Source organism: Lacerta agilis, chromosome 18, assembly GCF_009819535.1.
Source record: "Lacerta agilis isolate rLacAgi1 chromosome 18, rLacAgi1.pri, whole genome shotgun sequence".
Taxonomy (NCBI): domain Eukaryota; kingdom Metazoa; phylum Chordata; class Lepidosauria; order Squamata; family Lacertidae; genus Lacerta; species Lacerta agilis.
In genome coordinates this window covers 8307221-8333380 of record NC_046329.1, presented here as the reverse complement: position 1 = coordinate 8333380, position 26160 = coordinate 8307221, and the positions used below count along the sequence as shown (strand labels likewise).

Below are 26160 nucleotides of genomic sequence, written 5' to 3'. Positions count from 1 at the left end.
CTCATTCTTTCCCTCCTCCTCCCTCCCTCCCTCCCTCCTCCTCCTCCTCCTCCCTCTCCCAAGCCCCACCCAGCATAATATGACTGTCAGCCCTTGGGTTCTATGTGGGATAAAAACTTTTCGCGCACCTCCCAAACATTTCATTTAATAAAAAAAAAAAAAAGCGAAACCGCGGCGCTGCTGGAGTGAGAGCCTCGGCTGAGAACCACAGGCAAAGCGGACGACGCCTCTGGAGCCGGATTAAATACATATTTTTCCTCCCTCTTGGAGCGAGATTCACCTTGTGTTCGTTTTTTTTCCTCCCCTCCACCCTGCCACATCTGCAAGAAAGGATCTTTTCTTCTCCCGAAGGGTTTCCCCGCCACGTGAGGACCTGCCAACCCGTCTGGAGACAAAGGATACAATTTTCCGCTTTGGGGAGAAATTTCCTGGAAGGGTTTTTATTATTATTATTACTGTATTTCGTTTTCGGGAGCGATTCGGCGAAGAAGGCGTCTCCTGGCGGATTTTGGTGAGTCCCTTTATTTCACCCGACGCGGTTTGGGTTCTCTGTAAGGATTTCTGCCAGCGGATCCTTTCCCCACCCCACCCCACCCCGGGCGGTGGGGTCCGTCCGTGCCTGGCTCTTGCTCCTCCGGGGTCAAATCCTGCGCCATTCCCATTCCCACCCCCACCCCCCACCCCATCTCGACGGGAAATGCTCAAAGGGGCTCCTCTCCAAACCGGCCAGACAAAAGAGTTCCCAGGGAAACGTCTGGCCTCGCTCAAGCCTCCTTTCCGTGCATCACTTTTCAGAAGATCCCTTTGACATTTTTCATGTCGTCGCTTGGGCTTCTGTGAGGAGAAGGCGTGGGGGGCAGGCACAAATCAAAACCAGTCTTTCCACCATGAAATCCGCCAAGCGTTTGAGTTTCAATTGCCACTGCATTTGTGCGTTTTTACGCACGCACTGGTGTATTGAACAGACTCACACGGGTCTATTGTACACGAACGCCCGTCTGCTACATGCACACACGGGTCTCTCTCTCTCTCTCTCTCTCTCACACACACACACACACACACACACGTCTGCCTTACAAGCACACACAGAGAGGGTCAATTCACATACACACACACACACACACACACGTAACCCATGAGAATAAGCATGCAAAGCTCCTGCCACCGTGGAGCTTACTCCCGAGTAAGCGGGGAAAACGCCTCAGATCGGGCCTCCTGAAGTCCCACGAACTAACAGCCGAATAGATCTTTGCATTCTCTCTCTCTCTCGCTTGCTCCCCTCTTATAAATAATTTCCACCGGATTATTGGAAAGGCTTCCCGAAGGATACCCTGTTATTTTTTTGGGGGGGGCTCTTGCGGAGGGCGGAGGGGGGGGAAAGGAGACTCACACCATTCATCAAAAGCTCCTTTCTTTTACACCCGAGTCTCTCCCCGCCCCGCACCCGCGCGCCTTTGCCGTGTTAGAGAGAGAGGCGAGAGCCACAGTCTCCTCAAGAATAATCTTCTGTTCTTGTGAATAAGAGACTCAGCCAAATTCCGGGGTGGGGGGGGGGAGTTGGCCCCCTCCTCCCAAACATGATTATCCCCACCAGACACACACACCACTAGAAAATATATATATATTCAACATCCCTTTATCCTGTTTAAGTGCAGACACAGAGCCCTGCGGTCATGAGCGACCAAAACCATTTGGGAGTTTATTGTTGGGGGGGGGCGAGAAATAATAATCGTCCTGGTCTGTTGGATCTGTCGGGGGGTGGGGGGGGAGAGAGACTTGTTTGCTCTTTAGATTTCTGAACACACAGCCCAGCCTAAGCCCCATTCCTTGAGGGCTAGAGGCTTAACATACACGCACGGGTGTTTTCTCAGGAAGCTGCGAAACTGCAAAATTATTTAAACAATTTTTGGGTTTGCGTGGGTGGGTGCTTTCTTCAATTTTTTTTTTTGGGGGGGGAAGGGCGGTTTGTTATAACACCGCCGCCTCTCTCAATCTCTCTTCCCATGGACGTCCATCTACGTCCGAAGGAAATGGAAGGCAAATTTGGAAACTCAATCTAACTGGGCTTATTTTTTTTCCAAGACGGAAGGGCATTTCTCCCATTGCTCGATTCAGCTGTGGGTTTTCGTTTTTTTTGCCTTTCCAAAAACTGGGGACAGCCACACAAACATACAGGAGGGGACCCACACCCCCCAATGTATTCTGCCCACGTAGGTACGTCTCCCACCCACTCTCATTGTTAACGCTGCCCATTCAGCTGCTCTCCCATTCCCCCCCCCTCTTCCTCTTCCCACCCTGCATTTCCATAACCCGATCAAAGGGGGGGGGAGCTAGTTTAGCCTCCAAGGACACAAAACCCCCCACTTTATGCCTCCAGGGCGCCACTTCCAGGAGGGGTTCCTGGGATCATCTGTCACGGGGGGGGGGGTGTTCCGGGGGTCGGGGAGCCCGCACAGAGTCTGACAGCACCTTAATATCTGTTCTGGAAAGGGGCATGGGCCTACTCTCCCATTCCAACCCCCACCTGGCTGACCTAAGCACCCTGCACTTTGAACCCCATCCCGCCGGAGAACCACCCTGGTTTGCTCCCTGCTGGCCAAATGCACTCTGCACGCGTATTCAGAAGCCTGTAAGAAAACTAGGCCTGTGTTTGGATAGTAGTGGATAATGGCCTTGTGTGCGTGTTCCTTTTCCAGACTTCATTTATTTCTTATTTTTGTTCATTGCATTTACACGATACCTTTCTCCAAGGCAGAGCACCTAGTTCTCCCCCTCCTCATTTAACCCCCCCCCCAAAAAAAAACAACCCTGCGAGGTTGGTCAAGGGCTGAGAGGCAGTGGTGTGGTCGGGGCCACCAAGGTGACCCAGTGAGTTTCGTGGCAGGGTGAGGGTTTGGACCCTGCTTCTCTCCCCAGGTCCTAGCGCTTCATTTGATCTCCACAACAACAACCCTGCGAGGTGGGTGAGGAGGGCTGAGAGGCAGCCTCCCCAAGCCCGACCAGCCAGCTTCGCGGCTGAGCGAGGAGGAGGATTCGAACCCTGGTCTCTCCCAGCCCAACCACTACACCGCAATGGCTCTCTGTTGTTTCAGGCAACCATTGCGGTCGCCTCTTTCGCGAGCCTGTTGGGCCCATTTCACACGCCCGTTCCACTGAGGCACCCGGTTTCCATTCCCTGCTGAAATCAGCAGCAGCAGCAGGAGGATGAGAGATGCCAGAATACTCCCTTATCTAATAAACTCCGTGGGAGAAAGAGGAGAGGCTGGAGGCTGGGATCTGCTGGCTGCCCTCTTCGCTCCGAGGACATTTGGAGGTGGGAAGTATCGCGCAAATCTTTCCCTGCGCCTTCGGTTAAGAAAGGAGGCTGGCGAGGCGAGTGGGCGGACCAAGAATGTGTCATTCGGGCGCTCGGGTTCGTTTTATTTTCTCTTCCTCCCCCCCCCCCCGAAACGCCCTGTGCGATTGGCAGAGTCTGTTGGGGAGGACGCCTCGGGGCACCCTCCTCCCTCCCTCGCCGCTTTCGGACCTGCTCACACCTCGAGCGTAGGGGGGGGAGCCACCATGGTGCTCTTGCGTTTTTGCAGAAGGTCGTGCGAAGGAAGCTGCTGCTGGCAAGGCTGGGGCTGGCGTGGCCCTCTTTTGCCTGGCGTCGCAAGCTTCCGGGTGACGGGGGACTCCTCGTCAGAGAAGGACAAAGAGCCCGGTGGGACCCAGAAGCTTGCTCGCTTGCTGTTAGGCCAAAGAGGTGCCAATTTTCCAAGGAAGCTGAGGCTTACTGAGCCAAAGTTGGGGGCCATCTCTAGAATGGCTAGGAGGTATTCCTCACCCTTCTGTTCCTGCGAAGTAGGACTAAGAAAGCACTCTCCCATGGGGAGAGGGGGTGACATTTCCAGGCGCCTGTGCTTTCCGCTTAACCTTTTCCACGCCTTCCAGCGGCGGCAGTGTGCATCCCATAATTCTCCGGCTTCCCTTTAGATTTTGCCGAATAAGGACCTCCCTCTCCCTCTCTCAGGCCTGCCTTGCAGATCTGCACCCCACATTTAAAGCACTCTCCCCACAAAAAAGCATGGGAACCGTAGTTCAAGGGCGCTGGGGGGTTGAGGCTCGGTGGCGGAGCAAACTACAGTTCCCGGAATTCTTGGGGGGGGGATTTGGGTGCTTAAAGTGCACGGGACAAGGGCCTTCATGCAAAACTCTCTTCCTCGGCAGCAAATGGCACTCTGCACATGCCCCTCTTCCTTTTCGCCCGGCTGAGCCCGCTTTGCACTGAAAAGAGCCTAGCCCCTGTGACATATTCAGGCATGGATTTATTTGGGTAGGTGAGAAGCTGCCGAATTTCGGCAAGGCCACCCGGAGTTCATTGCTCCCGGAAAACTGTTCCCAAACCCCTTGCAGCCTCTTCACGAAAGGGCTACGTGTTAAACCCAAATACGCAGAGTTAGGCCCGTTGAAATTGAAGGACTTAAGCTACCCATGCCCGTCAATTTAAACCTGTAAGTAGGAATTAGATATATGACTTTGATATTCCAGATCTTTTAAAAACCTCCCTCCTTCTGAAAAGCAGGTCAAAAGGGGGGGATATTATTATTTTTTAAAAAAATCTGGGTCAGAGATGTACCGTTTTTGCTTATGAAACTCTCTCAAGCTGGCATACAGAGGCCCCCCCCCTTTTTTTTTAATTCTGCGACTGGGCCCAGATCGCCCAAGGTGGTTCACAGAGGGGATTTCAGCCCTCTGGCCTGGCCACCCCTCTATAGAATCCCCACCACCCCAAAATATGCCTTAACACCCCCCCTAAATGCACCTATTGTTCCTGGGGCTTTTTAATCTCCCCTTTCCCCACCAGGGGGTGCCCTTGTTTTGCTGGCTCGATTCAGAGCCGCTCCAGATCATGTCCAGCTGACAATAAGACAACAGAGCGGGATAACGTGTGTTGCCCCCCAAGAAGCACGAACTTCAGGACCCAAAGGGCTTTACTCAGCATGGGCAGGATCCTTCAGCAGCTTCGTAAGCTTCCCAAGAAGAAGAAGGGGGCGTTGGAAACCACCCCCCCTCCAGATCTCTCCATCACTGTGCGTCACGACCTCAAAGGACCCCAGATTTAAACCTGGGGGTGTCAGATTATAGATGACATTGCTTCGTAGGGGCTCCTCGTCATCTGGCTGCTTGCGTTTTTCCTCTCCCACCAAAACCCACCTTTCCCAGAGAATTATATTCCCCCCCTGCTGGTAAAATTGTTCTAGTTATCCCTAGATCACTCCAACTCAGTTTTCTTAAGTTATCCTGGGCGTCTGCAGAGCTGGGGTGGGGGGCGGTGGCTGCCGTCTCATCTAAGACCCCCGGGGCCCACCTGCACTATGCGTTTAAAGTGGTTATCGTAACATTTCATGTGAAAGGCTGGGCTGGATGAATCCCAAACCGGAATTAATATTGCCGGAAAAAATATCAACAATCTCAGATATGCTGATGACACAACCTTGATGGCAGAAAGTGAGGCGGAATTGAAGAACCTTTTAATGAGGGTGAAAGAGGAAAGCGCAAAATATGATCTGAAGCTCAACATCAAAAAAACTAAGATCATGGCCACTGGTCCCATCACCTCCTGGCAAATAGAAGGGGAAGAAATGGAGGCAGTGAGAGATTTCACTTTCTTGGGCTCCATGGTCACTGCAGATGGTGAGAGCAGTCACCTGCTTCTTGGGAGAAAAGCAATGACAAACCTAGACAGCATCTTAAAAAGCAAAGACATCACCTTGCCGACAAAGGTCCGTATAGTTAAAGCTATGGTTTTCCCAGTAGTAATGTACGGAAGTGAGAGCTGGACCATCAAGAAGGCTGATCACCGAAGAATGGATGCTTTTGAATTAAGGTGCTGGAGGAGACTCTTGAGAGTCCCATGGACTGCAAGAACATCAAACCTATCCATTCTCAAGGAAATCGGCCCTGAGTGCTCACTAGAAGGACAGATCCTGAAGTTGAGGCTCCAGTACTTTGGCCACCTCATGAGAAGAGAAGACTTCCTGGAAAAGACCCTGATGTTGGGAAAGATGGAGGGCACAAGGAGAAGGGGACGACAGAGGATGAGATGGTTGGAGAGTGTTCTCGAAGCGACTGGCATGAGTTTGGCCAAACTGCGAGAGGCAGTGAAGGATAGGGGTGCCTGGCGTGCTCTGGTCCATGGGGTCACGAAGAGTCGGACACGACTGAACGACTGAACAACAACAGCTTAGGGCCACGAAGACCACCACCCTGTCTGCTCATCCGTGTTGGCAGTATTGAGCTTCAGGGACCAACAGCATCGAGCTTCAGCACCAGGACGTTCCTATTTAAATCAACTTTTGATTTAATGAGGACTAGAGTCTTGGTTTACCTGAGGCATCTCCAGGTAAGGCTAGGAATTCTGCCCCCCACCCCACCCCACCGCCTGAAACCCTGGATAGCTGCTGCCAGACGTTGTGGGCAATACTGATCTCAATGGACTGTTGATCTGACTCAGAATAAAGCCCCTGAACAGGAAAGTTAAGATGAGGAAGTATTTCTTGACACAGAGCAGTGGTTTGGCCAAGGAGAGATGCAATCTTGCGGGTATCAACAGAGCGCTGGCGGCGAAGAGCCCTGTGAAACCGCCAAAGCTTGCCTACACCAACCTCTTTCTTGCTTTTTCTTCCAGATCTTGGTCATCAAGTAGGTTTTCGTTGAGTCTCCATCTGAACGTTTCCCCCCCTCCAATCCTTTTATTTCACAATATATCGGATTATGATCAGACAGTGTTCTTGGTCGAATTTCAATTTTCCCAATTCTTTGTGCCAATTGGCTGGGAATCATAACACAATCTATTCTCGCTGTTGATTGGTTGGGTTCTGAGAAATACGTGAACTTGTTTATCTAATGGGTGTCTCAGCCTCCAAATATCCGCTAAATCACAACTTTTCGCCATTGAAAAGAAAGTCTTTGCTAATTTACCCTCTTTAGAGTCGATTCTTTTCCTTGTTCTGTCCATTTCCAGTGAGATAAACCCCATTCATATCACCCATGATTATCCTTTTTTGATCCAAATATTCAAAAAGCTTTTTTCCTCCAGCCACTGATAAAATTCTGATTTATTTCCATCCAGTGCATAGATTCCAACTACAATTAATTTTTCGCCTTGTGTCGTGGACTGGACCGCAATTACTCTTCCGTTCCCTATACCATTTAAGTCTCCGTGTTGAGCTCCTTTGGGGATCTCAGCTCAGCTACTAGGTCGATTTGATCGATTTATCAACACACTGGTGATAAAAAACACTCCAAATCAACAAACAAAATATTAGCCAGGTCTACCAACGATTCCTGCCCGCCTCCATCCCAAAGTCCCCGGAGCAGCATGCCGGCTGCTCGAGAGTGCCTCTGAGGACATACAGAGTGATTTCCCCTGGCCGTTAGCCCTAACCTCTAAGCCAATTTACAGTTTAAATTACGGGCAGGGTTTTTTTCAGGCCCGCCTGCACACCTCATTTGGTAAAGCACTTGAGAATAAGCACCGCTGGGACTTAATTCTGAGTAAATAGACGCAGGATTTCAAGTCAAGCTTTTGCTATAACCCAGATGTTTCATCCCAGACCCAAAATCTATTGCCGTACTCAATCCTCATCACCCAATCTGCAGTAAAATAATAATAATAATAATAATAATAATAATAATAATAATAATAATAAATTATCTGCATTGAGAATGCATCGATCCATATAATTTCCAGCCAGCTATCTTCTACTCAAGAGTAAACCCATTGAAATGAATGGACCTCAGTAAACTGCGTTTGTTAATTTCAACGGGCCCATTTTGCGTACAGCTTAACATTGGCTGTACATCTAATACAGAATTTTGCTTGTTGATCTAGAAACATGCTTTCTTTTTGAGAGGGATAGAATGAGCACAGGCCCATCTGCTCTGGAGAGATTTCGGAACGAACCTCTCAACTCTCAAGAAGCTGCTTCATAAGGAGTCAGACCATTGGTCACTATTGTCTGTGTGGGGCCTAGATGGTGCAAGTCGATTCAGAAGGAACCTCCCGCTAGATTAATTTTACCTCTAGCCGCCGGCGGGTCAGACTGGATGACTTCTTGGTTCCCTTCCACGAATCCTATAATAAAGACTCGAGGGTGCCGTTTTGAATCGTAGCGGTGATGGATGAAGGCAACAACCCCCCTCAGCTTCAGGGAATAACAGCGCTGACTCCTTGCTCTGACAGCCCAGCCTGTGCAGCAAGGCAATGTGGCGTAGTGGTTAGAGCGTTAGATGGGAACCAGAGGAGAGCTGAATTTGGACCCCTGTTTAGCCAGGAAGCTCATTGGGTGGCTTTGGGCCAGTTACACTGCCTGCCTGCCTCTCTCTCCCTCTCTCTTTTGCACACGAAAGCTCATACCAAGAACAAATTTAGTTGGTCTCTAAGGTACTACTGGAAGGAATTTTATTTATTTATTATTTTGTTTTGACTATGGCAGACCAACACGGCTACCTACCTGTAACTACCTTACAGGGTTGTTGTACAGGTAAAAGGTAGGGAGGAGAGCTGTGTTTGCTGCCTTGCGGTTCTTAGAGGGGGTAGAAATGCAAGTAATCACAAAAGAGACACCAGGGGGGATGCCTGGGAATGCAAGCACCATATTATTATTATTATTATTATTATTATTATTATTACTACTACTACTACAGGTTGAGTCCCTCACATCTGCACTCAAAGTTTCCTTCCTTGTAGACAATACTGAGCTTGATAGCCAACAACAAGCCTTCCTTCTGTGTCCCTATTTCTGCGGCGCTCTGCACATGCTCCAATACATTCTTTGTTTATCATATTTTCGCCGTGCTTCCACGAGGGAGCTAAGCCTCTAGCTAGCTAGCTACACTTCCCTCGTGAAAAGAGAGTTTTCACCTTAAGGTTGTATCCAACCAATTTTAAACCAGAGTAGGCCATTAATTTGGACCATGGAGGTCCATTAATTTCCGTTGGGTTTACCGGTAGCAGGGAGGGACTGCAGTACAGGGCTGTTGTATTATTTCGTTGCAGGGGAGTTTTTTTGGGATTACTTAATAATAATGAAAACAAAATATAAAATCAAAAAATCCTTCCAGTAAATTGTACATTATTGTTGTTGTTGTTGTTGTTACTTATTATTAATAATAATTTATCATCATCATAATCAATTATTACATTTATATACCACTGTTCATCTGAAGCGCTTTGCGTGTCTCAGGGCTCCAACCCTTCCCTTAAAAAAAGAAAAGAAAAACCCACTACTTTTATTTTTTAAAAAAACATTAATTACAACAAAAATATGCCAACCCTCCTTCCTCCTTGCAATTACATCCTCCCCATTTGGGCTTCTGTATCATCTATCAATAAATCCATACACACACACACACACACACACACACACACAGAGTACAATCGATCTCTCTCTCACACACACGTCTCATTCTTTAATACTGTAATCCTCTTTGTTGTAGGAAGAATTTATTATGAATGGCCCTTTAAAAAAAAAAGAGCGGGGCGGGGCGGGGGAGGAAATACGGGGCCCGGCTCTACCCCCCCCCCCAAAAAAAAAGAAAGAAAAGAAAAGAAAAGGCGTGTGGGCGGAGAAAGGGGGGTTAAAAAAAAAAACCTCCATCCTGGCACCCAAAGGCCCCGCCCACTATGGCTTGATGGCGCTGGGTGCGCGAGGCATCAGGTCTCCTTTTCCACGTGGGGGAGATCCGGCAGCCGGCCGCCATTGGCCCGCCGCGGTGGCGTCTCGGCGTTCGGAGGGCTGGGATTGGCCGCGGCGGGGCTGGGGGAGAGAGAGAGAGAGAGAGAGAGAGAGAGAGAGAGAGAGTAAAGAATGAATGGGGAGGGGAGAGAGGCTCCTCCCCCGTTTGGAACGTTGATACATTATAACTTTCGCTCCCCGCCGCCCCGCCCCCCTTCTCATTCTGGCTCTTCCTTCCCCCCCCCTCCTTTCATCTCCCCTCCTTTCTTCTGCGCTGGTTAGTTTCACGCCAGACCTCGGAAGCACCAGCAGCAGCAGCAGCAGCCCTGGCGGCGGCGGCGGCGGAGGAGCCGGCTGCTTCGCTGCTCCGTCTGTGTGGCCGCGGGTTCGAGCCTAAGGTGGGGCGGGGAGGAAATAAATTATTTTTTTTAATATATCTTTTTTTAAAAAAACCTTTTCAACTCCTCTGTATTTCAACCAGTAGACAGGTTTGGGTGTTTTTTTGTGTTTTGTCTTTTTACAAAGTCGCCTTCCCATTGTCTTTTAAGAAGAAGCGGGGGGGGGAGGGGAGAATTGAGGAGCGTGAGTTTTGGGGGAGGAGGACAAAGGACGCCGCCTCCCCCCGCGATCTTTGCACGCGAGCGGCGGCGGGGGGGGGGTGGACAGAGAGAGAGAGAGAGAGAGCGAGCGGAGGACGTCTGGAAAGCTTGCACTTGGATTTACTCCGGCGTCTAGGGGCCCCTCGTGTGAACGCTGGAAGCGGAGTCGCTCCGGTTTCTCGTGGAAACGTCGAGGCGGCGGAAAGCGCTCCTTTTGTCTGACTCGTATCTCCCTTGTCTTCCCCCCCCTCTCCCACACCCACCTAAAACAAAAACAAAAATTATTTCTAGGTAATCGAATGGACCACCAACCTACCCCCAGGAGCTGCAGCCGGGGGCCCCCAGCCTGCGACGCCGTTCAGAGCGAGCCGTCCATGAATGTGCTTGTTCACACGACCACCGGGGCCCGGTATGAGCTGTCTGTGCCCGTGGAAGAGACGGTGGAAGGTCTGAAGCGGCGGTTGTCCCAGAGGCTGAAGGTCCCGCGGGAGAGGCTGGCGCTGCTGCACAAAGAAAGGTAATTACACGTGTGTGTGTGTGATATTGCTAATTCCCACCCCCACCCCTTCCTTTTACTTTCTTCCTCTCCACCCCATCCCGAAGACCCGGGGTTTAGAGGAGTTAGGCTTAAATCGGGAGCTCGCGGGGAGCAAGAAGTTCAGGGTTGCAGCCTACTAAGTTTTACTCGGGAGTAGACCCGCTGTCGCTAACGGAGCGTCTCCGTGTCAGTGGGTGGTTGTGAACTCCGCTCGGGAGGAGACCCGTGGGAAAGGGATGTGCCCCGAGTTCGCTGTCTCTCTTCCCTTGGGTGGGGAGCTCTACTCGGGAGTAGACCTATTGGGAGCAATGGGCCTGAGGAAGCTACGCGATTTCACACGGTCAGCTCCGGCGGGGAGCTTGGGGATCCAAGCGCCTCGACTTTTTGACCTGCATCCCGGAGCCCGAAGCGTTGTTCTACTCTGGAGTAGGCCTCCGCGGCTGAATCCAGTAGGGCTTAATCCCAGGGCCAGGTGGGATCTTGGCGGAGCGGTGTGGGGGGGGGAGGGGGTGGGGGGGAAGAGAGTGGTCTTCTCGGGAGTAACCTCAGCCGGGAAGCTTTGCTGTGCAGCCAGTGCGTGTACCGGGGATCGCACCCTGAGAGAGGAAAACTTTATAAGGAAAGTGTAGCGGATCGCGTTCAGAGTAGACCCGTTGAAAGGAGTGGAAGTGAGCTGCAGGCTTGGGTCCGTTCCTTGCGATGGCTGGATTTCAACCGAGGAGGGGGCAAAAAAAAATCATGTCTACTTGCTTTTGTGGGGTGGGTGTGTTTGCACCCGTTCACACGTATGACACCCTCTTGACCCTCCCTCCCCCCTTTTATATCCCTGCTATAAACCTGTCTTTTGATACGTGTTGGTGCATATTTGCCTAAAAACGCCTAAAATGTATTATATATACTGTATTGTCATTTGGATTCCTTTTGATAGCACCAGACTAGGATGTGCAAAGGGGGTGTGCGAATATTCAGTATATTCAGCCTAGATTTGGCGTGTCCCCAAAGTACTTGTTGTCCCCGAATAGCCCCCATCTCCATTTCTCCTCCTGTTTATGAAAAAAAGGGGGGGTCTCGAAAAACCACACTCAGAAATGCCCCCCCTTACGATTTCCTTGAGATATTTGGTGAGAATATTTATGTGGGTCATTGGATGGGATAGCTGGTTTCCCTCCCCCCCTTGGGGGGCATATTATTCATAACTATTTCCTCCCCCCCCCAAAAAAAATCTGTCCTGGCCTCTCTTTTTTTGGTTCCCACAAAAGGGTTTCTCTAGGCATAGCTGGAAATTCCCATTGCGGGCCCCCAAATCTAACCCCCCCCCCAATCCTGGCCTGGCCCTCTCCTTCCTGTCCTTTGTTTGGAAGGTAGATTCTTAGTGCAGGAACAACCCCCCCCTCCCCAAAAGCATACTCCATCTTTCTGCAAACCGTACCTGCTTAAAATTTTTTTTAAAAAATCAATATTTGAGGATCCCGGACGGCCTGTAGTACGTTGCAGGGAATCCGAAATACTGTATTCTCTTAATTTTTTTTGTAATTTCAGAGGGTTTGTGGAAATCTTAATTGCAATTGCGGCTGATAAGGGCCGGGCTGGGATGGGGGGGGCGGTCTCCGGCCTCCTCCTCCTCCTCCTCCTCTCTCCCTTTGTTTAACAAAATCTCCTTAGCTTTGTTAGGGTAGAGAGAAGCAGATCGTTTCCTAAGATGCAAGGGAGATTTGCCTTTTTGTGATGAGCCCTTGAGGGGGAAGGAAATCTTCCTCTCCCCCCCCCCCCCAGATTTGTATATCTTCCCTCCCACTCCCTGTCTGATCTACTTTTTATTTTATTTTTTTTAATGCATAAATCCCCAAAAAATTGCGTTTTTTATGGTCTCCCTTCTTCGCACAACTAGGTAAAAACAGGGGGCAGTTCAGACTTAAAAATACGGTGGGCCCCCCCTCCCCACTCAAAGGGAATAGTAAATCAGAGTCATTTAATTCTTTATTTTTCACTTTAGGTACTGGGCCTTGCAATGTAATGTAAAACAACAACAAAAAGCCCCCCCCCCCATTTTTGCAACCATAAATTTATCCCTTCCTCTCTCCCCTTGGGGAAAAATATGGCAATGGTTGCAATTTCTCTCTTTAGATACAATGGGGTTTTTAAAAAAATTGCAATAAATGAATGAATAAAATGATCTACCCAGATCTGTTGCTGAAAATTGTCTGGCAGAGTGGGTTTGTGCAAAGAGATAGTTGTTTGACGGATGACTGCGGAATTCCAGCTGCCCTGTCTGGGGTGGGGGGGAGAGAGAAAGAGAGACATATTATATTGTGTTTACATAAGGAGCGGAAAGAGGCTGAATGAAGACACTCCCCACCCCCACCCCAAAAAAGAAAAATACTGAAAAGATGAATAATCAGAGGTTCTGTGTCCTGAAAGCAATTTAATTATCATTTGTATTTTATTTAAAGTAACAGTGCTTTACCCCCCCCCCTCTCCATCTCTTTCTCTCTCTCTCTCCTGCTCACCCCCTCCCCAAACAAAAATATCCTTTTTTAGTCGACTTAATTCGGGGAAACTTCAAGATCTGGGGGTTGGAGACGGCAGCAAGTTGACCCTGGTGCCGACGGTGGAAACTGGCTTAATGGTAAATAAGTTTCATTTCTTATCTTCCCCAGCCCCCCAGCGTCAGGAGGAGCCAAGATGTGGCGCCCACTGGGTGCTGTGAACTATAACTCCCACCCGCCCCAACTTGGGTGCGTGCGAATGGCCAATGATTATGGGAGTTTGTAGTCTTGGCTACCTGAACCAGCAGGTTATTCCCTCTCCTGCGAAGGACGGTGGGTGCCTTTTTGAGACTACAATTCCCATCATCCCTGACCACTGGTCCTGTTAGCTAGGGATGATGGGAGTTGTAGTCCCGAAACATCTGGAGGGCCGAGTTTGCCTGCGCCTGCTCTAAGGCACTAATGACAGTGATAGTTTTTTCACGGAGCCGGGGAATCGTGGAGTTGAAAGGGGCCCCCCAAGGGCCATCTAGTCCAACCCCATGCAATGCAGGAACCACAGCTTAAAAGAATCCCTGGCAGATGGCCACCCAGACTCTGCAGAAGCTAGTAAAATTCTGCTCGCTTTTTTGTCTGGCCCTGCACACCGCTGGCATGCGGCCCCCAGAAGATTGGCCCTGGGCGCATTAGGCCCCCAGCTGGAAAAGGTTCCCTAACCTTTAATTTAATTTTTGGAGCACCTCTGCGAGACAACAGGTCACTTCAAGGGCAGCCCGGGGTGGGGTGGGGTCCCCTTGGGTTCTTTTTTCCTTCCTGCTCGCCTAGAGGCGATTCGGAATGCTCTGTAGGCGACTAGGCAAAGTGTCGATTTTTGGAAAAAGAGATTTATCTTCTCGTCTTCTTGTTCCCCCCCCCCCCAACCCACCTTCTACAGTCGCAAGCATCCAGACCGGAGCAGTCCGTAATGCAAGCGTTGGAAAGTTTAACAGAAACTCAGGTAAGGGCACACTGTGTGTGTGTGTGTGTCTGTGAAAATTTCTCCCAAGAACCTTATTTTGTTCCATTGCCTGAAATCCCTCTGTGAGGACCACCAGCCTGCCTCCAGATCTGTAAATCCCTGGTTTTCCTAAAATGTGGAACCCCCCCCCCCCCGGTGCATTTAAAAGAAGGATTTCAAAAGAAAAACACTTCTGCCTTTAGGTAAAACTTCCTCCAAACTTTCATGCGGTTTATTTTGTAGGTCGATTGTACATCTTCTCCTTTTCTTTTCCCCAATCGCCTGTGGTCCAGGATATCTTTGGCTCCACGTATATTTTATTTTATTTATCATTCTATGTATCTTTAATAGATCGGTTGTACAATTGCCGCCATTTATCTTGCTTCCCTCCCCTCCGTGGGGGTCTTAATTTATTCCTTGTTAAGTTGCATCTGCTTAATAACCTAACTCCACATATTTAATGTACATATTTTATGTACACTGCTATTTTTACCTGTTGCTAGCTGGCTTTGGCTGGGGAGGGCAGGATACAAATAAAAAATTATTATTATTATTATTATATTATTATTATTATTATTATTAGTTTTATTATTAATGCAATATCTTGGCACTTTAAAGCAGTCGCTCCCCCAGAAAATCCTGGGAATTGTAGTTTTTGTTTTGTTTTTTGTTTTGTTTTTGTTTTGATAAATAAATATTTTATTGTATTTCGATTTCTTACATCCGCCATTATCTCAAACATAAGTACAAATGAAAAGTATGTACAAAATGTTTGGGAATTGTAGTTTAAGGGTGCTGAAACAGCGAGAGAGTGCTGCAATTCCCAAGGCGGTTAAACAGTCCACCCCTCTTTGTAGGGGAACTCTGGGAATTGCAGTTCTCTGGTGGGAACAGGGCGCTGCCTTAACAACTCTCAGCACCCTGAAACTACGGTTCCCAGGATTCTTGGTTCACCGTGACTGCTTGAAAGTGATACAGCGCTGCTTTAGATGTAGAGTGATGGGACTCGAGAAGGGGGAGTGTCTGCTTTGTAGGATGTGCTCGTTTTTTCCGTGAGGCTTAAATCCCATAGAGCTGAAGGAGGAAGTAGGAAAGAGTGCCGCTCTTTCCTACTTCCTCTTTCATCTCTATGGGCTTTTCGAGGCTCTGGATGAATTGCGACCGAATCTGAATTTTCGTTTTATTTTAGCCTGATCTGGGGAAGGGAGGGCAGAATGGCTAGAGGGTTGCTATGGGGCTCGCTCCAAAATTCAGATGCGTCTGTGGGGTCTTGATAAGTTGGCAACCCCTGCCTTAGAGATAACCTGAAAGGGAAAGCCTAGCCTTTTCATGGATGTAACTGATTCTGTAAGGGAAACTTGTGGGTATTAAAGGAGTGGGTTTGTCTCCCACATCACGATGGGCTTTCAGAGTTAGGGGATGGGGCAGGACCCTTGGCTAGCCAGGGTTGTCATTATTTTTTATTATTATTATTATTATTAATATCAATATTATTAATATTTATTAGTTTATTTCAGGAGTCATCAAGGGAGGTTGCTTAACACTGATTTGGATTGGGAAAGTAATATTTCAAGGCTAGAGGAGAAAGGCAGCAGGATGCGGGCGTCTCAGCTATAGGTCTACTCTTGAGTAGGGCTAACATTGCACATGGCTCATGGCATTTTAAATTACCTAAACGAGTCCTGGTCTGTTGGTCTTCTGCGGCGAATGAATCTAGAATGCGCTCAAAGAAAACGGGATGGCAGGCCAAGAACTGGACCAAGGGGGTGGGTGAGAAATATCTCCCCTTTATAACCCCCAGCCCCACCCCTCTTGCAAACAAAGGAGTTCCTTTAATCTGCCAGATGACCCGTTTCATATCTCTCCTAGCTTTGCCCGTCGCCATTAGTCTTGCTAGCCACAGGAATGAACGAACAGGAGCGACCGCAATTTCAAACACATCGCAAAAGGAAAAAGCATTGGGGAGGGAAGAGGAAACCAAGCGGGCTTGAGGGGGCAGCGAACAAAATTGGATATAAAACCCTATTGTCTTTATAATCCTAAAACGTGATCAAAACGTGCCTTCTGAAAATGCGATTTAAAATGAAGGTGTGAGCCCCTTTCCAGTCCCCGCCCCTGCGACCCCGATAAGTAAAAAGAAGCCCGCAGGATCAGGCCAGTGGCCCACAGGGCCCTGTTCTCACAATAGCAAACCGGATGCCTGTCATTAAATTTCAATAGACCCAACAACTTGCAGCATTCACCCAGTTTGGGGTGGTTTTTGTTTGTTTGTTTGTTTGTTTGCAATTACTCACCAACCCCAAATTCACGAGAGCATCGTATCGCTTATGAGGCGCCTCGAATTTACCAGGGTTTAAAAAACTTAGGCACGACCTGCCCGCATTTATTTTTTAATAAATTGAATATATAGCAGGGGAATGTTGTGGAACGGTCACTTAATTTTTTATTTTTGGTCTCCTGCTTGTGGGGCTTGTGGCTGGCGGGGAAGAGAGATTTGGGGCGCAGAGTCAGTAGCAGCCGGGGAGGGGGGAAGAGTCCCATTTCTCCTTCCTCTTCACCCCCCCATCCACCCCGCCCCCATTATATGGAGAATAGGAGGAGTCTGGATTTATTTCCTGCACCCCCCCCCCCCCGGTCCCCATGGGAGTAGGAGCCGCAGGAAGAGGCAAGGGTGGAATTTGAGGGGGGTGGATGGGTTGGCCTATTGACGGCAAGGGGGGGGGTGCACGCCAGGAATGCTTCCATGCCTTGGGGGGGGGGGGTAGGTGGAGCTGAGCCCAGCAGCCAGCCAGCCAGCCAGCCATCTGTTTCTGATGGGGCTGGCTCTGATTATTCTGGCTTCTGCTAAACCCGCATTCCTTCCTCTTTAGCAAAAAAATGTCTGGTGGGAAGGTTTTTCGGGGGGGGGGGGGGAGAGAAGGGTGCAGAATCTGGCTGCGGGAGCGTGGCCGGGTTTAAGGCTTGCCGTCGGCTCCCTCTGACGTTTTGATGCTTGCCTGCATGCCCGACGGCATTTATTTCGAAGTTCTGCTCCGTTGAACGGGCCCTAGTTGCGTCCTAACGGCTGTGCTGAATCGGGCCCGGTGGTTTTGGCGCAGAATCCTGGCCGGCCACACGCTTTCCCTTTAATTTTGAGCGCGTGCTACTTAAAATCATAGTATGCATTTAGTATGCGTTCTTTATTTTATTTTATTTGTATGGTGCCCATCTGACGGGGGGTTTCCCCAGCCACTCTGGGCGTCTCCCAACAGAATATTAAAAACACAGCGAAACGTTCAAAACTTCCCTGTCCAGGGCTACCTTCAGGTGTCTTCTGAAAGTCAGGTAGTCGTTTTATTTCCTTGACATCTGATGGAAGGGGGTGTTCCACAGGGCGGGCGCCACCACCGAGAAGGCCCTGCAACCTCGCTTCTTGCAGGGAGGGAACCACCCTAACTAAGGTCCCAGGCTGGGTGCCAGCAACTTTTTAAAACAACTCTGCAACCGTAAAAATAACCATTTAGTGCCTTTTGCTTAGTAAATATTCATTGTCTGCTTGGTAAATCAATATTATTCGCCGCCGCCTTCATATTGCGAAACGTTGCGTTGCTTTTAATGTTGTGGACCGCCCTGAGATCTATGGGGCCGGGGCCGAAACGAAATTTAACAAAAAAGCTCCCTAGAATCTGTCATGTCCCCAGTGTGTGTGTGTGTGTGTGTGTGTGTGTGTGTGTGTACAGGTGAAACTCGAAAAATTAGAATATCTTGGAAAGGTTCATTTCTTTCAGTAATTCAGCTTAAAAGGTGAAACTGATATATGAGATAGACTCACGACACGCAAAGCGAGATATGTCAAGCCTTTATTGGTTATAATTGTGATGATTATGGTGTACAGCTGATGAGAACCCCAAATTAACAATCTCAACTTTGGGGTTTTCATCAGCTGTGTGCCATAATCATCACAATTATAACAAGCAAAGGCTTGACATATCTCGCTTTGCATGCCATGAGTCTATCTCATGTATTAAACTCCACTAGCTAATGAAAACAATTGCTTATATAAATGATCTTTTCCACGATATTCTAATTTTTCGAGTTTCACCTGTATGTGTGTGTGCGTGTATATCTCTGTCTATCTATAAGGCAAGCTATGTCCCCAAAGGCTTGCAATCTTTATTATTATTTTAAAATACGCATGCATAATGTTACGGAAATTATGGGGGGGGGTCACCTAAGCAAAGTCTCCTCCTGAGTAAACTCATTTGGGGTATGGAGTGATGCCCTTAAGGGGACCCATCTCTCTGCCATGATCCAGTAGGCGAGAGACCAGGTACACAGGGAAATGCCTCAGCAGGTAATCTCTGGGTGCTTCAGGCTAATATCCCTCAACCAGAATCCCATTGTTCTCTCCCAGATAAGTGCTCAAGGTATCCTTGCCAACACCCATTCACACTTCTCAGGGCTATCTCCCTGATATTGCTCTGTTTCCCCCATATGCTAATCTTGTCTTTCCTGTTTTTCCTATATGTAAATCATGTATAACCCTTCCCATAGTGATGATGTAGTAATGATGTTTTTCAAACTGTATTCTGGGATATGATAGGGGTTTTAAAAAGTTCTTCTAACACTGCTCTGGGTGTGCAGTTTGACTGTAACCTATTGCGCAATAAACCCTGTCTTGTCCTTGCTCCAGTGGCTGGACTTCTTTTATTTAACTCCGCAGAAACCAGTGGGCCTATCCCTAAGGGCCAGGTGGCTGGGCAGTTCCACACCTGGGATTTTTTCCGTAACAATAAATACACACACAAACACAGACACACACACGAGGAAAGAGAGTTGGGGAGGGAAGAGGAAACCAAGCGGGCTCAAGGCACCAAAACACATGTGAGCACCCCGGCCACTGGCACCCATCTTTTGCAAACCCACAGACGCCATCCCTGTTGATGATGGTTGGAGAGAGAGAGAGAGAGAGAGAGAGAGATTTTCCCCAGAGAGGAGAGCCATTAGTTTCTGCATTCTTCCTACGATGGCCGGGGGGGGGGGGAGAGAGAGAGAGAATCTCTCCTCTCCCCCAATTCCCCCTAGCAAACCTCTTCTTCGCGTAGCTTTTCCGCAGAAGGGAACTCCCAGTAACTATCCGGGTATTTACTTGTGGGGGGGTGGGGAGAGGGAGACAAAACTAGGAAGCCCCACCTCTCATTCATCCTGCGGCTGTCCGCTTCCTCTGCTAAGAGCAGCGAAATCTGCTTCCTCGAATGTTTGGGGTGGGGTCTTACGAAAGATCTCTGACGCCCTTTCCTGAGATCTGGGTCCAGGGCGGGTGGCTGAAATGCCTCGCTTCCGTATGTTGAGAGAGCGGTGGGGATGTTTTATTTATTTGCTGTTGCTGCGTTCTCCAAGGCAGCCCTCCCCCCCACAACGACCCTGCGAGGTAGGATAGGCTGGTAAAAGGTAAAGGGACCCCTGACCATTAGGTCCAGTCGCGGACGACTCTGGGGTTGCGGCGCTCATCTCGCTTTACTGGTCGAGGGAGCCGGCGTCCAGCTTCCGGGTCATGTGGCCAGCATGACTAAGCCACTTCTGGCGAACCAGAGCAGCGCACGGAAACGCCGTTTACCTTCCCGCCGGAGCTGGACCTATTTATCTACTTGCACTTTGACGTGCTTTCGAACTGCTAGGTTGGCAGGAGCAGGGACCGAGCGACGGGAGCTCGCCCCGTCATTGCGGGGATTCGAACCGCCGACCTTCTGAACGCCAAGCCCTAGGCTCTGTGGTTTAACCCACAGCGCCACCTGCGTCCCTAGGTTAGGCTGGAGGGGATGCAATTGCAGGGGGGGGAATTGAACCCCTCGGTCTCCCGCAGGTTCCCTGCCCTCGATGAATCCCCTGCGAGGTTGTCCAGGCCGAGAGAGCCAACGACCGCCCCAAGGTCACCCATTGAGCTCCATGGCCGAGTGGGGATTCGAACCCAGATCCTAGTATTATTACCCCGCTTTTACAAGTCTCTGTGGATTTGCTCGGCCCAAATCGTAACCTCTCCTGGGTTGTGTTTTGTTTTGGGGATGGGGAGGAAGAGGGCGCGGTCTCCCCGCCTCTCGGCTCCGATTGCTAAACCTCCGGTTCCTCCCTGACGTGGGGTGGTTTTTTTTGTGTGTGTTTGTTTGCTTTGCAAGGGGTGGGGTGGTCCAGGACATCTGTGGGGCGCCCCTCCAGTGATGCGTGCCGCCCTCCTCTCGGGGAGGGCGCAAACCGCCCGCCCGCCCCACCCACGAAGCGTGGCCTTGGTGCCACCCTCCCAGAGCGGCGGGGAAGCGGGCAAGGCGAGGGTTACCTCGGGCCAAGAGTTTTCTGAACACAGTCAAGAAAGAATTTGGTGTACTCTGAGTCATCCCCTGGTTTCTGGGAACTGAGGCTCAGCGCTCGAGCTGGATTCAGAGGCAATCAGTTTATTAAATTTCTTCCTTTGCGTCCTTCTCTCTCTTTCCCGGGGTGGGGGGTGGGGGGGTGTCGGCTTTCTGAATCCAAGCAGGAAAATAATATTTTTTTTCTTTTCGGGTGGTTGGCGCAGAAGAAAATCTCTCTCTCTTTCTCCCCGCCTTCAACCCAAACCCATTGCCATCTCTCTAGAGAACATGGAGGTGGGTTTGTGTGTCTGTGTGTGTGTCTTTTTCCCACCCACCCAGTTCACTCCCAGAAGAGTGTGCGGTTGTGAAACTTGCGTCCTCCGGCGCAGATATGAGGCTGTCCTCCCTCTGAAGGTTGTGTTGCAATCACGGTGGCTGCGGGGTTGTTGTTTTTTTTTAAGTTCCCACCCCAGTTTGGCGGAAAGGCTTACCGGCGGCCTTGACACATTTGTCGAGGGCGGCAGGTTCCCTGAGCATGTGCAGAGCGCGTTCCCAAGGGGCGGGTGCGCCGTTGTGCAACTTCATCCTCCAGAGCAGGTAGCAGGTTTTTGAGTTTTGATTTCCCCCCTCTGCTGTTTTGCAGAAAGGTTTGTCTCTGCTTCGAGGGCGGCAGGGTTCCTGAGCACGTGCAGAATTTCATTCCAACACCACCCTTGCCTCTGTCGTGAACCTTTGCGTGTATTTCACATTAGGGGAAGTGACAAGTTAAGAGAAATTGACCAGAGTCTGGGCTCTGTCTAGCCGCAACCGAGTGGTAAAGCAGCTGTTTTGCATGTAGAACGTCCCGGGTTCCAATTCCCAGCATCCTCTACAGGAAGACAAGAATAAGCCAGCCAGATAAATACGTAATAAAGCAGTTTCTTGTGTTTCCGGCTCTAAACCAGGAAATGGCAACAATTCCTTAGAGCATGCACAGAGCGCCTGGCAACCAGAGCCAGACCCTACGGACCTAAGGGGTTTAGGGAACGGCATATCCACACTGGAAGGTGTGACCTCAAGTTGTCTTCCTTCCCATTTTTAAAACAAGTGGTGTCTCCGAGCCCACTTCGCTTTTCCTCTTCCCTCCCCAGCCCTCTTTCCTTTCGTGATGCGTATTTGAAATGCGCCGCTTCGTTCATAGAATTGTAAAGCGGGAGGCATACCTCTAGGGTCCTTTAGCCCAACTCCTTGCGATGCATCAGATTATGGGTATGCTTTTTTTTTTCCTTCTTAAAACACCCCCACCCCCAAAAAAACTTTCTCTCTTTTAAACCAGGCCCAATGAGGTATAAAGCTGGCACGTGAATTGGCCAACCTGGTGTCCTCCTGGCATTTTGGGACTCCCAGTTCCCACCCGCTCCTAGGCATCAGCTGTGTTGGTTGGGAACTGTAGTGCAAAGCGCCTGGCGGGCGATGGGCGGCATGGCAGACTGGTTTCCTCATTCGTGGTTCCTTTGACCCGTTGTCTCTGATGCCAGGCTGGCAAATCTGTGCAGGATCTGGCTGCTGTTTCTGCGTATTTGTGTGTTTTTTGTGCTTGCATGCAGATAATTGAGCCTCTTCCTTCTCTCTCTTTCTCTTTCTTTCTTTCTTTCTTTCTTTCTTTCTTTCTCTCTCTTTCAAAAGAAGCGAGCGCCAGCGGAAGAATTTATTTTTAGTCCTGCCACGATCCTGTGGCACCGAGGTAGCTGGGTACTCAGGGAATCGTCAGCCTCCGGTTAATGACAGCGAAGGGCGAATCTCCTCCGTCTTCAGCTTGGCCTCTGACGTCAGAGGAAACGCGAGGAGGAGGGCAAGAGCGAGAGACGGGCTCTCTTCTGCGGCAGGGGGCAGAGCGCGTTAATGGTTAGAGCGCCAAGCAGAAAACAGATGGCAGTTTAAAAAGAAAAAAGAAAAACTGAGGAGGGGGCGTTGAGCCTTAGGGGGCTCAGAGCTATGAGTCACGGGTGGGTTTAGTTTCCTCCAAGCTGCAGAGGCTTGGAGAGCCCTCCGTTCTTATTTCAAAGAGCTGTGGAACTGGAAGGGGGACCCCCAAGAGTCATCTAGTCCAGCCCCTCGCAAGGCAGCATTTGTTGGGTTTTTTGGCATCAAATGCATGTAGGTTCTAAACTGTTTTTCCCCGTGCTGGTGCATAATCCCAAATTAATTTGTTTTTGGTGTTCGTTTGGCTCATTTCTCCCCCTCCCTGTGCTATATCGTCAGTCGTGGAGTCTGTGAAATGGGTTTGCGACATCCTCCGAGGCTGCAGTGATATAATGTGCGGTCGTTATTTCGTTTGTTCTCTATTTGCGTTAGTGAAGCGCTTTATTGGTGAAGTTGATTGCCCTTGCGATTTGCTGTGGGGGTGTGTGTGTGTTGCTTTTTAATTTTTCAACGGCTGGCTTTTGTGGGGGTGGGGGGGGCCCTCTGCGAAACAGGTCTCTGCATTTCTGGACCTCCCTCGTTCCCCCGGTGCCTGGTTCCTATAATAAACAGATAATTTATTTACCTGGAGGTGGGGGGGCAGAATACACCCCCCTCCACAAAATTTATACCCCCCTCTTGCCAGGAAGACAGTGTGCTTGGCAAACCCAGCAGACTCCTTGAGCGCTGCTGAAATCCCAGCAGAGGGGGCTGCTTGCGAATTTACAGCGGTTGGGGGGGGGGGAGAAAGAGAAAATTTATCCTTGGACGAAAGGCTCCCCCCCCCCAAGACCTTTTCTGCATATGGAAATTGCCATCTGGGCTGGCATGATGTTTTTTGTTTTTTTTTTTTGAGAACAAAGGAGAGCCTTCCATTCAGCTGGTGGAGCGATATTTTTTTGGGGGGGGGAGTTTGAGCCTTTAAAAAAAAAGCATGCATTTCTCTCCCCCCCCCCCCGATGGAGAGGTAGAAAGATTCTCTTCCGGCTGCGTGCGACCTCCCCATCCCTGTTTAATCAAAATCAATAATAAATATTGCTTGCTGCATATTGCAAGGTGATGGGTGGTGTGTTTTTTTTGGGGGGGGGTTGTTTTAACCTGGCGGGTGTCCAGCGGTCTTTTGTGCCGCCGGCGGGGGCGGTCGCTGCAGGGAGAGACGCGGACCGGGAGTCGTGACTTGCGGTTGGCGAATGGGGGGGGGACACACACACACACGAGAGGGTGCTTTTGGAATTTCGTGACTGGCGCAGGCTGTGGGGGGGGGTGCCAGACGCCTGGAGATTTGGAGAATGCGGCTTTCCCCCCCCTCTGCCCCCCCCAGCTCTCCAGGCTTGGGGGGAGGAGGCCAAGTTTCCTAGTCCTGTCGATCTGACCTGGGTCACCTCAAGCCCTTGTTGGGGGGGCACGAGGTTGTCATTTGTTTTGGCCCTGATGGAAGAGACCACCCTTTGCTTCATTGCACTCGCAGATAGACTGCCCTTTTCCATGGCTGTTCCACATACTAGCGGTTAGCTCCAAATACTCAGTTGGAGGGGGGGGAGATGATCAGTTGTGGGTTGCCTCCCGCTCCCCTCCCCTGCTTCATTCGTGCTGCAACCCTGCAAGGTAGTCTGGACTGTATGCTTGAGAGGCTCTGAGCTTCACGGCTGTGGGGTGGGCTTTGAGTTTGAATTCTCTCCTCCAGAGGCACCATGAGGGTCATCTCGTCTGACCCCCCTGCAATGCGGGAGACAGGGTCTCCACCCCCACCCCCCAAAATCACTGAGTTGTTCCTGGGTTTCAGTGCAGTCTTTCCACATACCCTTCCACTGTAACATCCTGTGGCAGGGAGTTCCATAAGGTAATTACCAGAACAGGCGTGTTTTGCCTCCTTCTTTTGCCCCATGTCCCTGATGGCAGTGTGGCGCGCTGCGGCAAACAGGAAACCCAGTCTCTGCCCTCGAGGCGCTTACAGTCTTGGCCTTCGGCTGCGAACGAAGGCAGGAAGAGTAGACCGTGTGACAGAGGAATTAACGTCCACGATCTTCCGCTTCCCTGGGGATGGGAATGCTTTACTCTACAGCTAGCGGGGGCTGCACTCTGCACATGCTCAGGAGCCCCTCGTGGGTATTTTTTGCAGCAGTTCCATCCCAGTGTTGGCGAAGGGAGTAAAGAAACAGTTACCCGGTCTGAATATTCTAAAGCGTACGGTTTGTTAAATCAATTTATATTTATATATATATTTTAACAAACTGGGTTTTTTCGCTTGACGCTTTCGGCATCTGTTTCGTTCACGGCGCTGTCCCTGCAGAAAACAGCAGAGTCGACGTCCGCCCTGCTTCTCCTCTTTAGATGCCTTCTAACCTTTTGAAAACAATAATAATTTTTTAAAAAAGTTGCGTGCTAGAGGTGGTTTCGGGTCTGCTTCCTGCAGATAGCAGCCTGCTAGCCTCGCTCTGCTCCCCAGCTTCTCGGGTGTCCGAAACCCAGAGCTTCGCTGCTTTTTTTCACCCACTGCCTGCATCCGGTCGATTCACTTGCCTCCCCCCGCCTCGGTTCCCACGAGTTTCTCAGAAACTTCGAAGCCGGGGTGCATGTGTTGCTTTCCGTTTCTTCCGTGTGTAGATGGGGCATGAGCAGTTGTGGGGGGGAAGTGGGGAGGTCCAGGGTGTCGAGAGGATCCCAGCAGGTGCCGGGCGGGAAGAGCAGGGTCACGGATGACGCAAGCAGTGTTTTTGGGCGTGCTTAGATTCCCCCCCCCCTCTTGCTTTCACTGACGTTTCTGCAGGAGCAAGAAAGAGCTCTCCTCTCTGTTTGTGTGCATTGCAAAAAGTTTTTCGGAAGCTTCCATAAAAGCAGAAGGGAAACTCTGCTCCTAAACCTCCACTGGAGGAAAAGGCTCGGGAATAAACTCTCCGCAAATCCCGACGGCCTTCTTTTATTATATAATAATTTTTATTTAATTTTACATGTTGTTGTTGTTGTTCAGTCGTGTCCGACTCTTCATGACCCCATGGACCAGAGCACGCCAGGCATGCCTATCCTTCTCTGCCTCCCACAGTTTGGCCAAACTCATGTTAGTAGCTTCGAGAACACTGTCCCACCATCTCATCCTCTGTCGTCCCCTTCTCCTTGTGCCCTCCATCTTTCCCAACATCAGGGTCTTTCCCAGGGAGTCTTCTCTTCTCATGAGGTGGCCAAAGTACTGGAGCCTCAGCTTCAGGATCTGTCCTTCTAGTGAGCATTCAGGGCCGATTTCCTTGAGAATGGATAGGTTTGATCTTCTTGCAGTCCATGGGACTCTCAAGAGTCTCCTCCAGCACCACAATTCAAAAGCATCAATTCTTCGGCGATCAGCCTTCTTTATGGTCCAGCTCTCACTTCCGTACATTACTACTGGGAAAACCATCGCTTTAACTATACGGACCTTTGTCGGCAAGGTGATGTCTTTGCTTTTTAAGATGCTGTCTAGGTTTGTCATTGCTTTTCTCCCAAGAAGCAGGTGTCTTCTAATTTCGTGACTGCTGTTAATTTTACATATATTCTTTTAAAACATCCGTTAGTATTCATCTCTT

The 26160-nt window shown here is 50.0% G+C and overlaps 1 protein-coding gene across 2 annotated transcripts in view; it reads left to right on the top strand.

Annotated features, from left to right (window-relative positions):
* The first annotated feature begins 287 nt into the window (after positions 1-287).
* The window catches only part of MIDN (midnolin), a 40486-nt gene continuing 14613 nt past the window's right edge, over positions 288-26160 (top strand). The window contains exons 1-4 of one of the 2 annotated variants that reach the window (XM_033136790.1): positions 288-511; positions 10613-10838; positions 13398-13485; positions 14280-14342. In XM_033136790.1, the coding sequence (XP_032992681.1) occupies positions 10621-10838; positions 13398-13485; positions 14280-14342 (369 nt within the window). In that variant the 5' untranslated portion in view covers positions 288-511; positions 10613-10620. Of the gene's footprint in view, positions 512-10032; positions 10121-10612; positions 10839-13397; positions 13486-14279; positions 14343-26160 lie in introns of those variants that run through there. The other variant, XM_033136789.1, reaches the window with a different exon arrangement.